This window comes from Cervus canadensis, chromosome 4 (genome assembly GCF_019320065.1).
Source record: "Cervus canadensis isolate Bull #8, Minnesota chromosome 4, ASM1932006v1, whole genome shotgun sequence".
NCBI lineage: Eukaryota > Metazoa > Chordata > Mammalia > Artiodactyla > Cervidae > Cervus > Cervus canadensis.
In genome coordinates, this window is record NC_057389.1 from 91,714,406 (window position 1) to 91,730,398 (window position 15,993).

General features: G+C 50.0%; 1 protein-coding gene across 6 annotated transcripts; it reads right to left on the bottom strand.

The window, feature by feature from the left end:
- Positions 1-293: 293 nt before the first annotated feature.
- C4H19orf38 (chromosome 4 C19orf38 homolog) lies at positions 294-14,234 on the bottom strand. Of its 6 annotated transcripts, none has more exons than XM_043466638.1 (8): positions 13,659-14,234; positions 10,610-10,710; positions 9,049-9,357; positions 6,698-6,790; positions 5,878-5,905; positions 5,117-5,154; positions 3,837-3,871; positions 294-901 (listed from the first exon to the last, which is right to left on the bottom strand). In XM_043466638.1, the coding sequence occupies exons 2-8, from the start codon at positions 10,638-10,640 to the stop codon at positions 758-760; spliced, it is 678 nt and encodes a 225-aa protein (XP_043322573.1). In that variant the 5' UTR covers positions 10,641-10,710; positions 13,659-14,234; the 3' UTR covers positions 294-757. The 6 variants fall into 6 exon arrangements, with proteins under 6 accessions (XP_043322573.1, XP_043322574.1, XP_043322575.1 ...); XM_043466639.1 differs by lacking the exon at positions 13,659-14,234 and adding an exon at positions 12,011-12,514; XM_043466640.1 differs by lacking the exon at positions 13,659-14,234 and adding an exon at positions 10,862-11,817.
- Between the last annotated feature and the right edge of the window lie 1,759 nt (positions 14,235-15,993).

Sequence of the window (15,993 nt, forward strand, 5' to 3'; positions counted from 1 at the left end):
AGTTGTTGGACCCCCCCCTTACCCCCTGGCCCCCTCATTCACTCTTCCTTCCCCCATTGATGACTGGCCAGTGAATCCACTACTCCAGGGCCCCATTCTCTTTCAGGGTTTCCAAAGGAGCTTGAGGCCCCTTGCCTCATGTAGACCGCCTCTCCCGACACCCCCATGGCCCTCCCCAGACACCACGCTGACTGCATGCACTTGAGGGGAACTTCTCCCCATCCCCCAGCAATCAGTGATTAGACAGCAGAGGTCCTGGGCTTAAAGGACTACACTCCATAGAGACCTTTGGGAACAGCTGAAAACATTATAATTAATAACTTAGGCATGCCAGCAGGGCACACAGAATATACCCCACCCAGGGTACCCTATGCTCCAAAAACCCAGTCAGGTTGGCCACGTCAGGTGTGATGGGAAGGAGGAAACCAGAGGGGTGTGCGAGGCTCAGATTCACAACAGCCCAGCTAAAGGCCAGAAGGGATCCTAGCATCTCCTCCCCTGGTGGGTTGAGAAGCTGGAAATCCTGAGATGCTTCCTGCTTTCCGTCCAGCCTCCAGGTCGATGCTTTCACCCCCTCTCCCACTCTGCTTCTCTGCGATGAAGGTCCCAAGGGCAGGAATCTCCTTTGTCTCTTCTGTTCATTTCCCTGAGAAAGCAGCAGCCAGAAGTCCCCGAAGTAGCTGGAGGCCCTACACAGCCTGGCCAGCTCCAGGGGGAGGGCTGAACAGAGGGCATGCAGACAGAGAGAAGGGCTCCCCTAACAGGCCCGGAATGTGCTGAATTCAGGGGGCTCAGGTGAGGATGATGTGGAAGTGGGCCTCTTCCGAGGTCCAGGTGTCTCAGTGGAGCCTGAGGGAGCATCCAGGTTGGCTGCATCTTCTTCTGAAGTCATTTTCTTTGTCCGTAGAGGGAAAAATAGAGAATGAAGTGATTTGGGGTTTCTGGATCTTGGGTTGCTCCATTTTCTGAGGCTGAGACTCCCACAATCCATCAGGTCTCACCTCACTGCCCCCCCCGCCACACACACACACAGACACATCTGCACACAAACACAGATGCAGGCCCCTGATCCTGCCATTGGTCCTGTCTTGATGTCTACTGAAAAAGGAACCAGACAGCCTGGTTTCAAATCCCAGCTACACCTCTTCCTAGTGGTGTGATTGACCTCTTTATGTCTCAGTTCCCCCTTTTGTACAATGGGGGAGAGTGGCAGTACCCTTCATCCTGGGGTGGCTATGACTCATAAAGATGAACACTGTATGGCATCATTTCTCTATAAAAATCCAGAACAGGCAAATCCACCAAAGTGACAGAAAGCAGAATGGTGAGTGCCAGGGTCTGAGGTGGGGGAGTTGTTTAATAGGCAAAGAATTTTGTTGTGTTTTGTTTTATTTTGGCTGCACCTCGCAGTTTGTGGGATTTTAGTTCCCCATCCAGGGATTAAACCTGCGCCCCATGCAGTAGAATGGTGAGTCTTAACCACTGGACCACCAAGGAATTCCTTGACAGGGTTTGTTTTCCAAGATACAGTTCTGAGAATGATGGTGGTAACATTTGTACAACAATAGGAATATACTTAATGCCACAGAACTGTACACTTAAAAATGAACTAAAATGGTAAATTTCATTTCTATTTTACAGTGATTATAAAAAAAAACTAGAAAAGATCACTAGAACTTACTGTTAAAGAAAAGAACCATCAGTGCATAACAGTGTGGTTAGCATGCTGTCATTTGTGTTAAAAAGAGTGAGGATACAGGCTTGCTATTTTTGCCTTTACTTGCTTGTATGTGCAAGAAGTTCCCAATGGTCGTTTACCTGCATGTGTGTGTGCAGAGTGCAGGCCAGTGGGTGCAGAGGGATTAAGAAATAGCAGAGAACTTTATGAATATAGATTACAGATAATTTTTACATTTGGTTGTATTTCATAGTCTATATACGTATATATTTAAAGTCTCCAGGACTAGGATACTGAGAAATAAGTTATTTTTTCCTTGTTTTTTTTTTTTTTCCTGTCTTCCCATTGTTTCGTTTTAAATGCCTTTTAAAAGTGGGGAGAGGGAAGCAGAAATCACCAGGCTAGTGCCTTGAGCAGTGTGGCTTCTCAGGGAAGGTTTTAGAACGTGCCCTACCCTCCAGGTTTTTCTTAACAGCTTGTTCCCTGAACTGAGACCTCAGAGAGCTGGACAGGTCGGTGCCAAGCCCCTTCCTTCCCACCATCTGTATACCAGTGACGGAGGCCAGTCTCCATCTGCTCTGGAGCATCACTGGGTGCGGTGGCCCCTCTCTTGTCTCTCAAGGACTCCGCCACGCCGCCTCCTCCCTCCGCCCACTCATCTACTCTGAAATCAGTGCCGTGTTTCCCATCCTCTGAATCTGACCTGCATCTGTTCGCGCCTCCCACCTCCGCTGCCAGCACGCTGGACCAAACTACCCACTACGTCTGGCGCCTGAACCATCTGAGCTGTCTGCGCCTGGTCCCCGGGTTCTTGTCAGCCCACGGCCCCCACAGCTTGTGCTCGCTGCAGCCACCAGAGGGCGCCCGTGGGCACGTAGAGTGGGGTCACGTCTCTGTTCCAAACCTTCCAGGGCTCTCACTTGACTTGGGATAAAAGTCTAAGTTCTGCGCAGGAACCCCCTCTACTCCTCACGCCTCTGCACCCCAGTTCTACTGGGCCATGTGGGGAACGTGCCCTGAGCCTGGATCAATCCTCCACAGCTATCTCCTGCTTGTCACTTATCTCTTAGACCTCCCAGATCTCCCATCTGAATGTGTTAGCTTCCTGGGCACCCCCTACCCGATGTGCTATCGTCTGTCTCCCCCCTGTGGAATTAAGAAGCTCAGGGGATGAAGGGTCTCATCTTGTTCTTGTCCAGATGCCCAGGAAGGCTATGTCAAACCCATCCAGGCCTCCCCCCGCCCCTATTTCCTATAGTGGTGCCCCAAGCCAACTGACTCCACCCCAGGCTCCCTCATTACGGTCCCAAAGTATCCATTTATACAAATAGGACTCCTGAGGCCACCTCAAGTGGGACCACCTGCACCCCAGACCTGTACCCATCTCTGCATGAAGAGAAGCTAGCTGGACATTTTTTTTGTTTCTGTGTTTGGCCACACCGCAGCTTGCAGGATCTTGTTTCCCAACCAGGAATAGAACCCGTGGCTCCTGCAGTGGAAGTGCAGGGTCCTAACCACTGGACCGCCAGGGTATTCCCCTAGCTGGACATCGTCTTCATCCATGGTGTCCCTGGGTCAGATATCTTTAATTTACTGAATAATAATTACCCCAAGGCCACCACAAAATGCAACTGTGCAGAGGAGAGCCATAGACCAGGTTTCAAATGCTAGCCAGGATGCTATGTGATCTGGGAGAGCAATGCCTTGCTAAACACGAGGTGAGGAGCAGGGGTGGGTGTGAAGGTTGAGACCCTCCTCCCCGAAAAGGGAATACACATCTGGGACAACTAAGCTGAAATTCCTGACACTGAACATGAAAGTAGTCTTTTCTTTATACCAGACTGTCATAAGGCTCCATGACTCCAAAGAAGCCCCCAGGTCGTCTTTTGTTACCATTGTGAGTGCAAAGGCAGTGCTGACAACCAGGGGCCTGCCCACTGCCCCACAAAGCCCTGGACAGCGTGGCTACCTCCAATCCTCTGGAATTTTCCAGAACCAACGCTCAGCTTAAAAACAAGCCCCGCTTAGTGATTCTGGGCTTTTCCCAGGCCCTAGAAGCCCAGGGACAACAGGTCAGCCCAGCCCCGCTGGTAGCCCCCATCTTCCGATGGTCAGAACAGTAAGCAGAAGACTGGATCCGAGAAACGGGAAGACTTACCATGATGGTAAACAGGGAGTTGTCGAAGGACATGTCTGGAACAGGAAGAGAAGAAGACCAGGGTGGGGGCCAGTTCAGCTTTCTTGCTCACCCCCCATTTCCCAGGCCCTCCCCACAAGCCCACAGGCCCTAAATCCACCCTGAGGAAGGGCATGAGGTCCATCACCCAGCAATCTCTTTGTCCGCCCGCCAGCCCATTCTGCAGGGTGAACAGCTGCAAATTGAACTGTGTCCCTCTTCTGCTCAGAACTCTTCCCTAGGTGACCTCTAGCTGCTCTCCGGAAAATGGGTGCCTCATCTCAACTCCTGCTTTCCAGAATACTTCTCATTTCCCCCTATCCTGGGCTCTCCACTCATTGCCCGCCCTTCACCCAGCTACTCCCTGTTCCCCCCTGTAGTTCTCTGATTTAAACACTACTTCCTCTGGAGACCGCCCTCCCAGCCCAGACAGGGCCCAACTTGTCATGGGCTGTTTCCCCACTGGAGTATAGGCTTGTGGACAGAAATCACCTCTGTCTTGGTTATCTCGGGAGCCCTCAGGCTTTAGCACATAGAGGCACATGCTCATTTAGCACATGCTCAATACGGGAAACAATGAAAGAGGTACAGAGAGTGGGGTTTTCTCTGCTTAGGGCCCCTTCCTGGGCATCCCACCTCACAGGCAGACTTTCTCTCTGCCCCCCCTGGTGGAAGCCGCCAGAACAGCACATTCTGGACCACAATTGGGGCTCCATTAAGTGCTGTGCTAGACACCGGGAAAGTTGGGTGCCCCCGTGGTGGACAAGATAGCTTCAGCTCCCCACCCTCTTGGAGCTGATGGTCCAGTACTGGAGGTACGTATCATACACCCAAGCATCCAATGATTACTTAGTTGTGTGTCTACTGAGGGCTAAGAAGAATGACAGGGTGCTAAGGGAATGTAAGAAAGAATAGATCCTGCCTAGGGAGTCAGGGAAGGCTTCCTAGAGGAGGTGACCTTTAGATGGAGGCCACACAGGGAGGAAAAATATTCTAGGCAGAGCGGGGGATGAGTGAACGGCTTGAGGATAGGGCAGGGAAAGGTAAGAGGTGAAAGCTGTTTGCACCAAAAAGAAAAGAGAGAGAGGTGAAGACTGGGAGGGACATGAGGGGGGAGGAGGAAGGGAAAGAGGAGGAACGTGTGTTCTGGGTTCTAAGGGAAGTGAACAGCTGTAGAAGGGGTTCAGCAGTGAGTAGAGAGGCCCGATGGCCTTTTGCAGTGACTCTGCCCGGGCAAGGGACAGCATCAGGGAAGCACACACCTGTGGTGGCGATGTTAACCCAGCAGGACTCTCGCTCTCTGCAGAGGGATTTGGGAGAAAGTGATGACATGGAGGCTCCTTCCGGGTAGCGCTGGCCCCAAATTTGATCCTTCCTCCCCACCCATCTCCTCCCGCCCCACCGAAACCCCTCAGATGGAAATTCTCTTGCAGGAGCCCCACAGCCAGGTGAAGTCAGGATTTGATCACTGGGGCTACTCTGCCACCAGTGGGGCTACTCTCCCCTCTGCTACTCTCTACGAGGGGAGAAACCGAGGCTGGGGCCAGCGGATAGATTCTGACACCCAAGAACCAGGGCCATTGTCTACAGGCTACACATTGGGGACTGCACAATGCCAGGGGACACCCACTTGCCTCTCCCTCACTGTGGATTTCTAGAATGATTACTCAGCAAATTTTGGCAACTGGCGATAAAGGAATGCAAGGAAGGCTCCGTCTCCTAATCTGTTAAAAGGGGTCATTCATAGAGCCTACTTCCAGGGCTGATGCGAGGATAATGTGAACTCAAGGTCCAGAGTCCCCCAGCACACAGCGCAGAGCACACCGGAAGCGCTTCCTAAATAGCACCTGTTTTTTATTAACCCGCCCATCCACCAGAGGGCGCTGTTTGAGATGGAGCCCTGGAAGTACCCTTCTGCCCCAGAACCCGGCCAGCTCTTCAAGGCCAATCAGAAACTCCTGCCTTGGGACTGAAATTTTTCCCCAAAAAACTACCCTCTGAGGGTCTCCAGGGATGTTCTCACCGTCTCTTCTGCAAGTTTTTTACTTTAACTGGGAACAAACAAACAAAAAGCATTTGTTAGATTTTGGTCCTGGTTACAAAAAGCGAAGAAACCAACAAGGCATCTTGTACATTTGCCACCCAGCCTTGCCTTCTCCCCTGGCAAATTTCCCTCTCAACAGGGGAGCTACTGAAGACACTTTTCCCTCCCAATTACATGAGTGATATATGTTAGTAAAACCTTCAAGCAAGGTACAAAAATGTAAAAAAAAAAAAATCTTTTAAAATACTGATTTCAGTGGGTGCCAGAGGCTGGGGGAGGGGTAACGGGGTTCCGTATTTAATGGGGACAGAGTTACAGTTTAGGAAGATGAAGAGATGGATGGTGGTGATGGTTGTAGAGCAGTAGAGGTTAAAATTTAAAAACTAAAAAATTTTTTTAAAAAAAGGAATTCCCCAGCGGTTCACTTTCATTGCCAGGTGCTCAGGTTTGACCCCTGGTTGGGGAGCTAAGATCCCACGAGCCCCACGGCATGGCCAAAAATATTAAAAATAAATAATAAAAAATAAATTTTAAAAGAGTTAAATGGCAAATTTTACATCATGTGTGTATATATATATACACACACACGATGTAAAATTTATTATATATATATATATATATTTGAATTTCCCCTGCCCACCACCATCATCGAAATTCTGAAAGGTTCTTCACTGCTAACTTTTTGGAGTAAGAACTCCCAATTGTATGCCTCTGTGTTCCTAAAAATGGGTGTGAGTTGGAGTGCATTTTAGTGTATTTGCAAGTTCTGGTGAGCCACGCTTTCTCTGCCTGCTGTTACCTTTCCTGATGATCAGGGCAATGGTCACCAGTCCAGCGAGGAGGAGAGCGGCTCCAGCCAGGCTCAAGGACAGTGCCAGGATCCAGGTGGGCACTAGAGGAAGATGGGGAAAAGAGAGATTGGGTAGGCCATGGAATTGTGGGGGTGCAGGGAGAAAGTGGGACTCCTGGCATACATCCGGGCTACCTTTAGAGAGTCAGCCCTACCCCTATGCCCCAGAAACATTTGGTTTAGGTACAGCTAGACCTTGGGGATCTAGCAAATCTGTCTGGCCAATTAGCATATTCCCTACCCCTGGCTAACCTAATTGGTTCAGGGAGTGGCACATTGCCCAAGTTGAGCCAATGAAACTAATTTCTGGACTTTGGCTAGATTTCTGGAAAGAGGCTTACTCCTCCGGCCAGCATTGCAAAGCTGGTAGAATATACATCTGGAGCTCCAAGGTATACAATTCTGACATCATGAGAGGGAGGGCCTGTCTAAGAATAAGACACAGAAGAAAGCAGAGCTGAGAAGTGGCACGTGATTCCTGACATCGTTGAAAACATGGATCCAGCCATGCCGGAAATCAGTGCCATGAACAAATTTCAGTTCAGTAAACCAACAAATCCCCTTTTGTTGCTGAAGCCAATTTGAGTCCAGTTTTCAGTTACTTGTGGTCTGAAGAGACTTGCTGGCTGGGGAACGGGGTCAGACGACACCCATCCCCAGCCACACGGTGGACTCTGAGGCCCACACAGAGGTAGCCACAGAAGCATGAAGCCCTGGCTCCAGAGTTTATGTCTCTGCGAGAGATCTGGCTGCCCCTCCCTGGAGAGAGGCAAAGAATCTCTCAGGGGAGCCAGGAGGAGATGCCTGGACACCAGTGGAGGTCAGGAACTAGCCAGGAGGGGAGGCGAGGTGCTCACTTGGGTGTTCTCAGTGTTAGCCCTTGTTCATTCTTTCATCTGGGGCAGGAGCGCTGTTACCGCCCTACCCTGAGACCACAGGTCCAAGGTGAGAGAAGGGGCCTTTGACAGTGGAACTTGAGGCCAGGGAAGGACACAGAGAGTGCTCTGTCATCACAGCCGGTGGGCCTCTGCTGGCTACAACCTTCTCTTTGCAGCAGGAAAGTTCTGACTGTTGGTGACGCAGGGAGTCTACCCTGAGGCTCCTCCCTTCCTCCCTTCCTCCCTCCCTCCCGCTCCTTGATCCAAAGACCAGACCCAGCCCCCACGCCTGGAAAGACCAGAGGAAGACATCTTCGCTCCCAGGGCTTCAGTCGCACTCAGACAAAAAGCCCGAGTCCTTGCTGCAGTCACAAGGCTCTGCATGATCCTCCTTACCTCCCCCGGCCCTCATCTCCCCCAAACTTTCCCCTTGCTCGCTATGCTTCAGCCATATGGGGTGCCTCCACATCCCTCAAACACACCAGACACACTCCAGCCTCAGGGCCTTTGCACAGCCAGCTCTCTCCTGCCCCAGACAGCTATGTGGCTGGCTCCTCATCCTTCAGGCTCAAACATCACCTCCTCAGAAAGACTTCCCTGATCACTCTCCTCTCTATTTAAAGTGACACCCTTGGGAATTCCCTGGTGGTCCAGTGCTTAGGACTCTAGCACTTTCACTGCTAGGGTCTGGGTTCCCTATCTGGTTGGGGAATTAAGATCCTGCAAGCCATGTGGCACAAAAAAAAAAAAAAAGATGCCCTTCACCAGGCTGTATTTCATCCCTGTCACTTCCCTTGTCCCCCACTAGCTGACTGAATATTTACAACACTCCTTATTTATCATCTGATGTCCATTGCCACCCCCTCATAATGTGCGAGAGGGCAGGGACTTTTGTTTCATCCACTGCTGAGCCTGCAATTCCAAGGACAGTGCCTGGTGCATAGCAAGTGCTCATAAATATTGTGGCCAGTAAGGAAAGGTTGCAGCTGAGGGTGGAGGTTTAACGTCTGGACTTCAGAGGCCAGTGGAACTCCAGCTCTGCTGCCTGCTGGCTGAGTGACCCGGGCCAGCCTCTTCAGCTCTTGGGCCTCAGTTTCCTTATCTGGAAAATGAGAAGAATGACTGTACCCATTGCATATGGTGAAAGTGAAAGTGAAGGCGCTCAGTCGTGTCCGACTCTTTGCGACCCTGTGAACTGTAGCCTACCAGGCTCCTCCATCCACAGGATTTTCCAAGCAAGAGTACTGGAGTGGGTTGCCATTGCCTTCTCCATGGCATATGGTGACTGAGGATTAAACAAGGAAAAGAAAGTCCTGGCAAGTTGGAAGAGTGATGACTCCCCGGCAGAGAGAAGAGTGCCTACAAAGGCTTGGCCATGAGAAGATGGAGCCTGGGCAGTGAGGGCTGATGGGAGGGACTTACCTGGGAAGGAGATGTGCACAGGCTCGCTGAGGTTCGACAGCTGGGGTTGCCTGTTCTCGCCAAGCACACTGTACTGGCAGCAGAACGGTCCCCATCCAGCCTCCCTGCTGCCGCCGCTCAGGTTGAAGATGACCCTGAGCTGGTCCTTGGGGGCTTTCAGGAGCTCCACCACCTCCCCACCTTGGTACAGCGTGAAATTCGCCCCTGGGAAACCCCTGGGGGCCATGCACAAGATGTGGATGGGGTCCTCTTGACTGCTGGGGTGTGGGGGCACCAGCATGATGGATGGCGCCGGGATAGCCAAGGAGCCTGCGAAGCAAGATGGGGAGGTTAGGTGGGTGGGTGGTTAGAGCAGAGGCCAGCCTGGCTGTGTAGCCTTGGGCAAATGGCTCACCCTCTCTGGGCCTTGGTTTTTATGTACAACTAGTTGTCCTTCTGTGTGCACACTGTCACTTCAGTCATGTCTGACTCTTTGTGACCCTATGGACCGTAGCCTGCCAGACTTCTCTCTCCATGGAATTCTCTAGGCAAGAATACTGGGGTGGGTTGTCATGCCCTGCTCAAGGGGATCTTCCTGACCCAGGGATCGAACCTGTGTCTCCTGCATTGGCAGGCAGGTTCTTTACCACTAGCGCCACCTGGGAAGCCCCTAGTTGTCCCTACCCTACTGCTGTGTTGGGAGGATCAAGTGCCCAGCACGTGGTGAGAGGTCATGTTGTTGGAGTCATTTTATTATAACAGCCGTGGATGTTACACAGCATCACAGTTACATATTACTTCTATCAACAGCACTGACCACATGCCAGGCCCTGTTTAGGCTCTGGGGACAGAGCAGTGGATGAGATAGACAGACAGATGAACAGACAAGACATGCCTGCCCTGGGGAGCTGACATTCTCAAGGAGATGAGGGTGATGGGGTAGCCAGAGAGGGCTTCCCTGAAGACACAGCACGGAAAAGCTGGGAGCGAGCATTCTAGGCATCTCAGGCAAAGGCTGGAGGCTGGAAGGGGTGTGGGGTGCTCAAGGAGTCCAAGTGGCAGGAGGTGGGGGTGATCGAGGGGAGAGTGACTCTATCTCATTTCCCAGGCTGTGATGAGGGATACGATTTCAGGGCAGGGCTTCCTGCAGGAGGGACCAGTGTCTCTCCGGCTACCCCAGGTTCCCGCGTGGAGCGTCTGGCTCAGGTGAAGTCGACAGAAGCCTTTTCTTATCCAGCTTCCCTCCCACCCTCTCTGACCCACCGGTAGATCCTTCTGCTGCCCCAGTCCTGGAGGTAGAAACCTGCAGAGGCCAAGCAGGGCTGAGTCATGGGGTGTGGGCACTGCTGTCTCCAGTGGGGTGGCATTTCTAATACCTGTGATGTGGAGGTACTGAGACCCCACAAGAGACGTCCATGCTCCGGGGCCATTTCCAAGACTCTGGGGCAAATCTGTCAGGGCTCAGCCTCTCCAGCTTCTGGTGTGTGTGCAAGCACCCCTCCCCGCCGCCCCCTAGCAGAGACAAGGTGGTGGATGGAGGGAGCAGAACAGGGCAAGGGGTGGCACAGGGACATCAGCTCACCAGCTGCAAGCAGCAGGACAATCCAGGGCATCTCTCTTCCCGCGTTTGGTCAGGAAATCTGGCGGAGGCTCGGGTGGCCCACGGCTCGCTGCCAGCTCCTCCTGGGAGGCCAGAGCAGGGAAAGGAGAACCAGGGCTGATTTGAGCTGAGTGTTTCCTCACTGGCAGGAAATTGCACACACACGCAGTGGGCACCGAAAGGGACTCTCTCCCCTCCCCACCCCTTCCACAGACACACATCAGAGCCTGGCACCTCACTGCTCCTTGGGGGCCCAGGTTCAGCAGATGGGAGGAAAAGGTGGATGAGATGGTCCAGTGTGTGTGTGTGTGTTTATTTTTCCCTAACTGGGCATGAGGAACGTGGGCACAGGGAACGTGGGTCGTATGGGAAACCCAGCCCCAAGTCACAAAAGGTGGCCCAACATGTGCCAAAAAGTTGAAACGTGTGCAGTGGAAGTTGGTAGGGCATGATGATTAGGGCTTGGCCTCTGTGACCACAAGCAAGGCACAGTCCTTCCTGGGCTTCCTAGCAAGTCCTCTGCTTCCCGCCTGGAAGAATGGGGCTGAGTAGCGGACACTAGCTCCGAAGAATTTGTGGGACAAAGTATATTGGTTCGTGGAGTGTGAGTGTTCATAGGGTGAGGCCACACCAGCTCCTGTGTCTCAGGAGCTTCGCCAGTCAGGTGAAAGGCAACATCAGCTCCAGAATGGAGGAAATGACATCGTTTGCAGCATAAATTGCCTCCTGTTGATAGCCAGGAAATTTCCAAAGGTCTGTCTTACCAACCTTGGTCTCTAAACATTTCTGGTCAAGTCTACCAGGCCCACCTGGTGGTTTACACCCAGGAAGGATGCAAGTGTGTAGTTGCCAACATTAAAAAGGATCATTAGAGTGGGCTTTTTTTCTTTGGATACACAAAGCTGATTTCAACCTCAGGACCTTTGCATGTATGCCATCATCCCTGCATGGAACACAATTCTATCGACCTGGTCAAATCCCAGTTCTCCTTCAGGTCTTAGGGTTTTGTTTTTTTGTTTTTTTTTTTCTGGCTGTGCTAGGTCTTTGTTGTTGCACAGACTTTCTCTAGTTGCAGTGAGTGAGAGCTACTCTCTAGTTCTGGTGTGCAAGCTTCTTCCTATGGGGGTTTCTCTTGTTGTGGAGCATGGGTTCTAGGGCATTCAGGTTTCAGTAGTTGTGGTGCATGGGCTTAATTGCTCCATGGCATGTGGGATCTTCCTGGACCAGGGATTGAACCCATGCCCCTTCTATTGGCAGGTAGTTTCTTAACCACTGGACCACCAGGGAAGTCTATGTCTCTGTTTAAATTCTAATTTTTTTAGGAAATCTTTCCAGATCCCTCTGAACTTAGGAAAATCCCCTTTCTGAATTCCAGGATAGTACCTTGTAATTTTCTTTGATTTCAACTAGCATGCGTGTATTTTCATGTTTGTCCATTTCATCTACATTATCAAACTCATTGCTATAAGCCTGTTCATATTTCCTTGCTTGCTTTTATTGTCTGTAGGGTTTGTAGTGGTGTCTCCTCTTTCATCCCTAATAATAGTAATTTGTGCTTTCTCTCTTTTTTTTCTTGATTAGTCTTGCTGGGGGTTATTCAGTTTTCTTAATCTTTTTCCAAGTACCAACTTTTGACTTTGTTGTTTTTCTCTATTTTCAGTTTTCTATTTCATTGCTTCATGGTCTTATCTTTATTTTGTTCTTTCTTCCAGTTACCATATGTTTAACTGGCACTTCATTTATTTATTTTTGGTTGTGCTGAGTTTTGCTGCTTGCCAGCTTCCTCTACTTGTGGCGATCGGGGGGCTACTCTTGGTTGCAGTGCGAGGGCTTCTCACTGTGGTGGCTTCTCTTGTTGCAGAGCATGGGATCTAGGTGGGTGGGCTCAGTAGTTGCGGCACATGGGCTTAGTTGCTCCGAGGCATGTGGAATCTTCCCAGGTCAGGGATTGAACTGGTGTCCCCTGCATTGACAGGTGTATTCTTATCCACTGTACCACCAGGGAAGTCTGATACTTTTTTCAGTGGCCCAGTATATGTCTACATACAATGTGCACAAAAAATGAAAATGCACTTTGCAGTCGCTTGGTGTGCTACTAGTGCTGCTGCTGAGTCGCTTCAGTCGTGTCCGACTGTGTGTGACCTGATAGACGGCAGCCCACCAGGCTCCACCGTCCCTGGGATTCTCCAGGCAAAGACACTGGAGTGGGTTGCCATTTCCTTCTCCAATGCATGAAAGTGAAAAGTGAAAGTGAAGTCGCTCGGTCATGTCCGACTCTTCGCGACCCATGGACTGCAGCCTACCAGGCTCCTCCGTCCATGGGACTTTCCAGGCAAGAGTACTGGAGTGGGTTGCCACTGCCTTCTCCGTTGCTTGGTGTAATATTCTGTAAATATCAATTAGATTAGGTCAGCATGGTTCATAGAACATGCTTGAATTTACTGGATTCATCCAGATATCTTCCTCCAGAGTACAGAGACGGAGCCTGTGGTATCTCTTGCAGTTTCCCAATGCCTACATCAGTGCTTGGCACACAGTGAACAATAAATATTTTGGGCTTGTCTGACTTGAAAGCCAAAACACATTCCCTCAGTCTATTTTTGTGGCTTTTTCTGGGTGTGTATGAGACAAGAGTTGGGAGAGATACTTGGTTTATTTATGCCACCAGGGCTTAGAAACGTGCTGGGTACCAGGGATGCCATGAAACAGCTCCTGCACTTGGGAGCCCAGAGCTCAGTGAGTCAGACAAACAGACAGTGACAGTCCGGTTGGTAAAGTGCTATGTTAAGAGTTTGTCGCTGAGGAAGGTTCTTCACTCAGCTTCAGGAAGTTCAAGGAAGGTTTCTGGGAGGAGGTGACATCTGACTCGGAAAGCCTGAGAAGGAGATGGAAGGAGGGCATTGTAGGTAGAGGGGGACAGGGTCTTGGATGTAAGTAAAGACTTCATCCTGGGAGCATCTAATGTGATGCAGGGATCTATAACCTGGAATTTTTAACATAGATACACATTCAGTAACATAGATACACATACCTGTATTGGTCAGCTGTCACACAGATCATGCCCTTAAGAGACAGAGCTGAGGAGTCATGAGCAGGGTGAAAGGGGAGCAATGAGGGACGGTGACTTCCTACGGTCAATGTTAGCAGCCAGGCCTGAAGTTGCTGGAGGGGGAGTGGTCCTGGAACTTGGAAAGATTTAGAGTTACAGGCTTTTGTCGAAAGATGCAGACTAAAAAGGCAGGAGCCAGGGAATAGATACCTAGACCTTCCTTTCCTGCAGCCTTTAGATATCCTACCAGGGCCATACTCAACTGGAAAGCAGAGGAAAAGGCAGCCACATTGATCCAGTGTGGAGATTATCAGCCCCCCTCGCCCCTCCACCCCTACTGTGAAGCAGTACAGAGTATGGTAGAGAATAGTTCTGGTGGGGAAAACACACTGCCTAGCACACGCTCTTGTAATCTTTTGATTATAACTTCAGGGGAATCTCTGACCTCCAGAAGCCAGTCGGCCAACTCCCCACGGTCATAAGAACCCCCGGCTAAGATTCTGGGCCACCATTACAAAGGGAAGAGGGGCCTTGTATGACGGGCTGTCTGCCCAAGAGTCCCATCTCTTCTCTGGCTACTCCTCCCACCTACCCCACCTTCATCCCCCTTCTGCCCCTTGAACTCTCTCAGTGCCTTTGATGTCAGAGAACTGTTTTTTTCTGCTTTCTTCTTCTCCCGACTACTTCAAATCTGAACTTCAATGCCACCTCCTTGGGGAAGCTCTCCCCGACTCCACCTTGGTGAAATAAGTCACCTTACCTACCCCCCTAGCATTGACTTCTGAGCACCTCTGAGGGTCTGAAATCATTTAGTGGAGCAGCACTGAGATGATAGCTCCCAAGACACTGATAGTGTCTACTCAATACATTTTGTTGAATCCTGGGGAAGAGGGAGGATTTTACTTAATCGAGGGAAAACAAGAATCACCCATTCACCCCAGATAACAGTGAAAAAGGTGGGGTTGGTAGCTCTAAAGGCCTGTATCTCATCCAAAACGTCAACAAATTGAGCAAAAATGGTAAAAATCAATTTTATCTGAACTCGGGAAAACAGCTAAACATTTATGTCAACCAAGGAAATGCAAATCAAGAAGAGGCAACTTGAACGTGGCAGGAAAGCTTTGTGGTGTTTTCCATACCCTTCCTCATCTCCTTGCCCAGCACAATGGAGGATCTGGAGATAGCCGCCTGTGTCCTCAGCATGGGGCCCTGGTTTCCAGTTTCGGAGGGAGCAGAACAGCCCTCATTCTCACAGTATTGTGTGTGTGTTTTCTAGCATGTCTGGGGGTAACCCGAGGGACTGACTCAATGTGCTTTAACTCAGAACGTATTCCTAGAAAACACTGTAAGGTAAAGGAACAACTCACAGCTCTCTGGTATACATGATTACAATGGATGACAGTAACATACATGGCAAAAGCTGGGAGGAAAAGCTGGGGTGTTTCTTTGGATAATTAAGGCATTCAAAAGCACCCATATATACTGGGGAAATTAGAGAGCAAAGTGCATACCCAGAGCAGAACAGATGATCAGGAAAGACTTACTAAGACCTTACTCTTTCATCTCTGGTCAATTTCTAGGCTTGATGCAAATAGGAAGAGAAGGCTAAGGCAGAGTTATAAATACCCAGATGGAGTATTGATGTGCTCCAGCAGAGTTTGGCAAAGAGCAGGAGAGATTTTTTTTCTTCCTTTTTCATTCCATAATATATGAATATTATAACTCAACAGTAACAACATCCAAGTTTTAAATGGACAAAAGACATGAACAGATATTTTTCCAAAGAAGATATACAAGTGACCAATAAGCACATGAAAGGATGCTCAGTATCATTAAGAAAATACAAATCAAAACCACTATGAGCTTTTAGAAGCTCCCTGATGACCTAGTGGTTAGGATTCTGGGCTTTCCCTGTTGTGGCCACGGTTGAGTTCCTGGTCAGGGAACTGAGATCCTGCAAGCCATGTGGCATGACAAAACAAAACGAAACAAACAAACCTACCCACTGAGCTTTCAGTGACTGTAAAATTGAGGAGATCCCAGTTAGGAGAAGGATGTTAGATCTCATTGTCCTCCCAGTCCTAAGACCCTCCCTTGATGCCCCTCAATAAAATGGGCTCATCCTCAAAAAGGAAACAAACAAACAAGCTACTATGAACACTTCATATACATTAGAAGGAATATACTAAAATTAAAATGGAATATAACAAATGTTGACGAGGATGTAGGAAAATTAGGATGGGACCCTTGTACATGGTTGGTGGGAATGTAAAATTGTGCAACTTTACTGTGGGAAAGTTTGGCAGTTTCTCAAACA

Bases quoted from the DNA above. Each gene is read 5' to 3' on its own strand.
- C4H19orf38 (XM_043466638.1), bottom strand. From the start codon at position 10,640: ATGCCCTGGATTGTCCTGCTGCTTGCAGCTG. The intron at 5,155-5,877 runs GTGAGAACATCC...ATCCCTCTGCAG, and splicing joins AAAAACTTGCAGAAGAGACG to AGAGCGAGAGTCCTGCTGGG. The intron at 3,872-5,116 runs GTGTGTGCTTCC...TTCCTGTTCCAG, and splicing joins GGTTAACATCGCCACCACAG to ACATGTCCTTCGACAACTCC.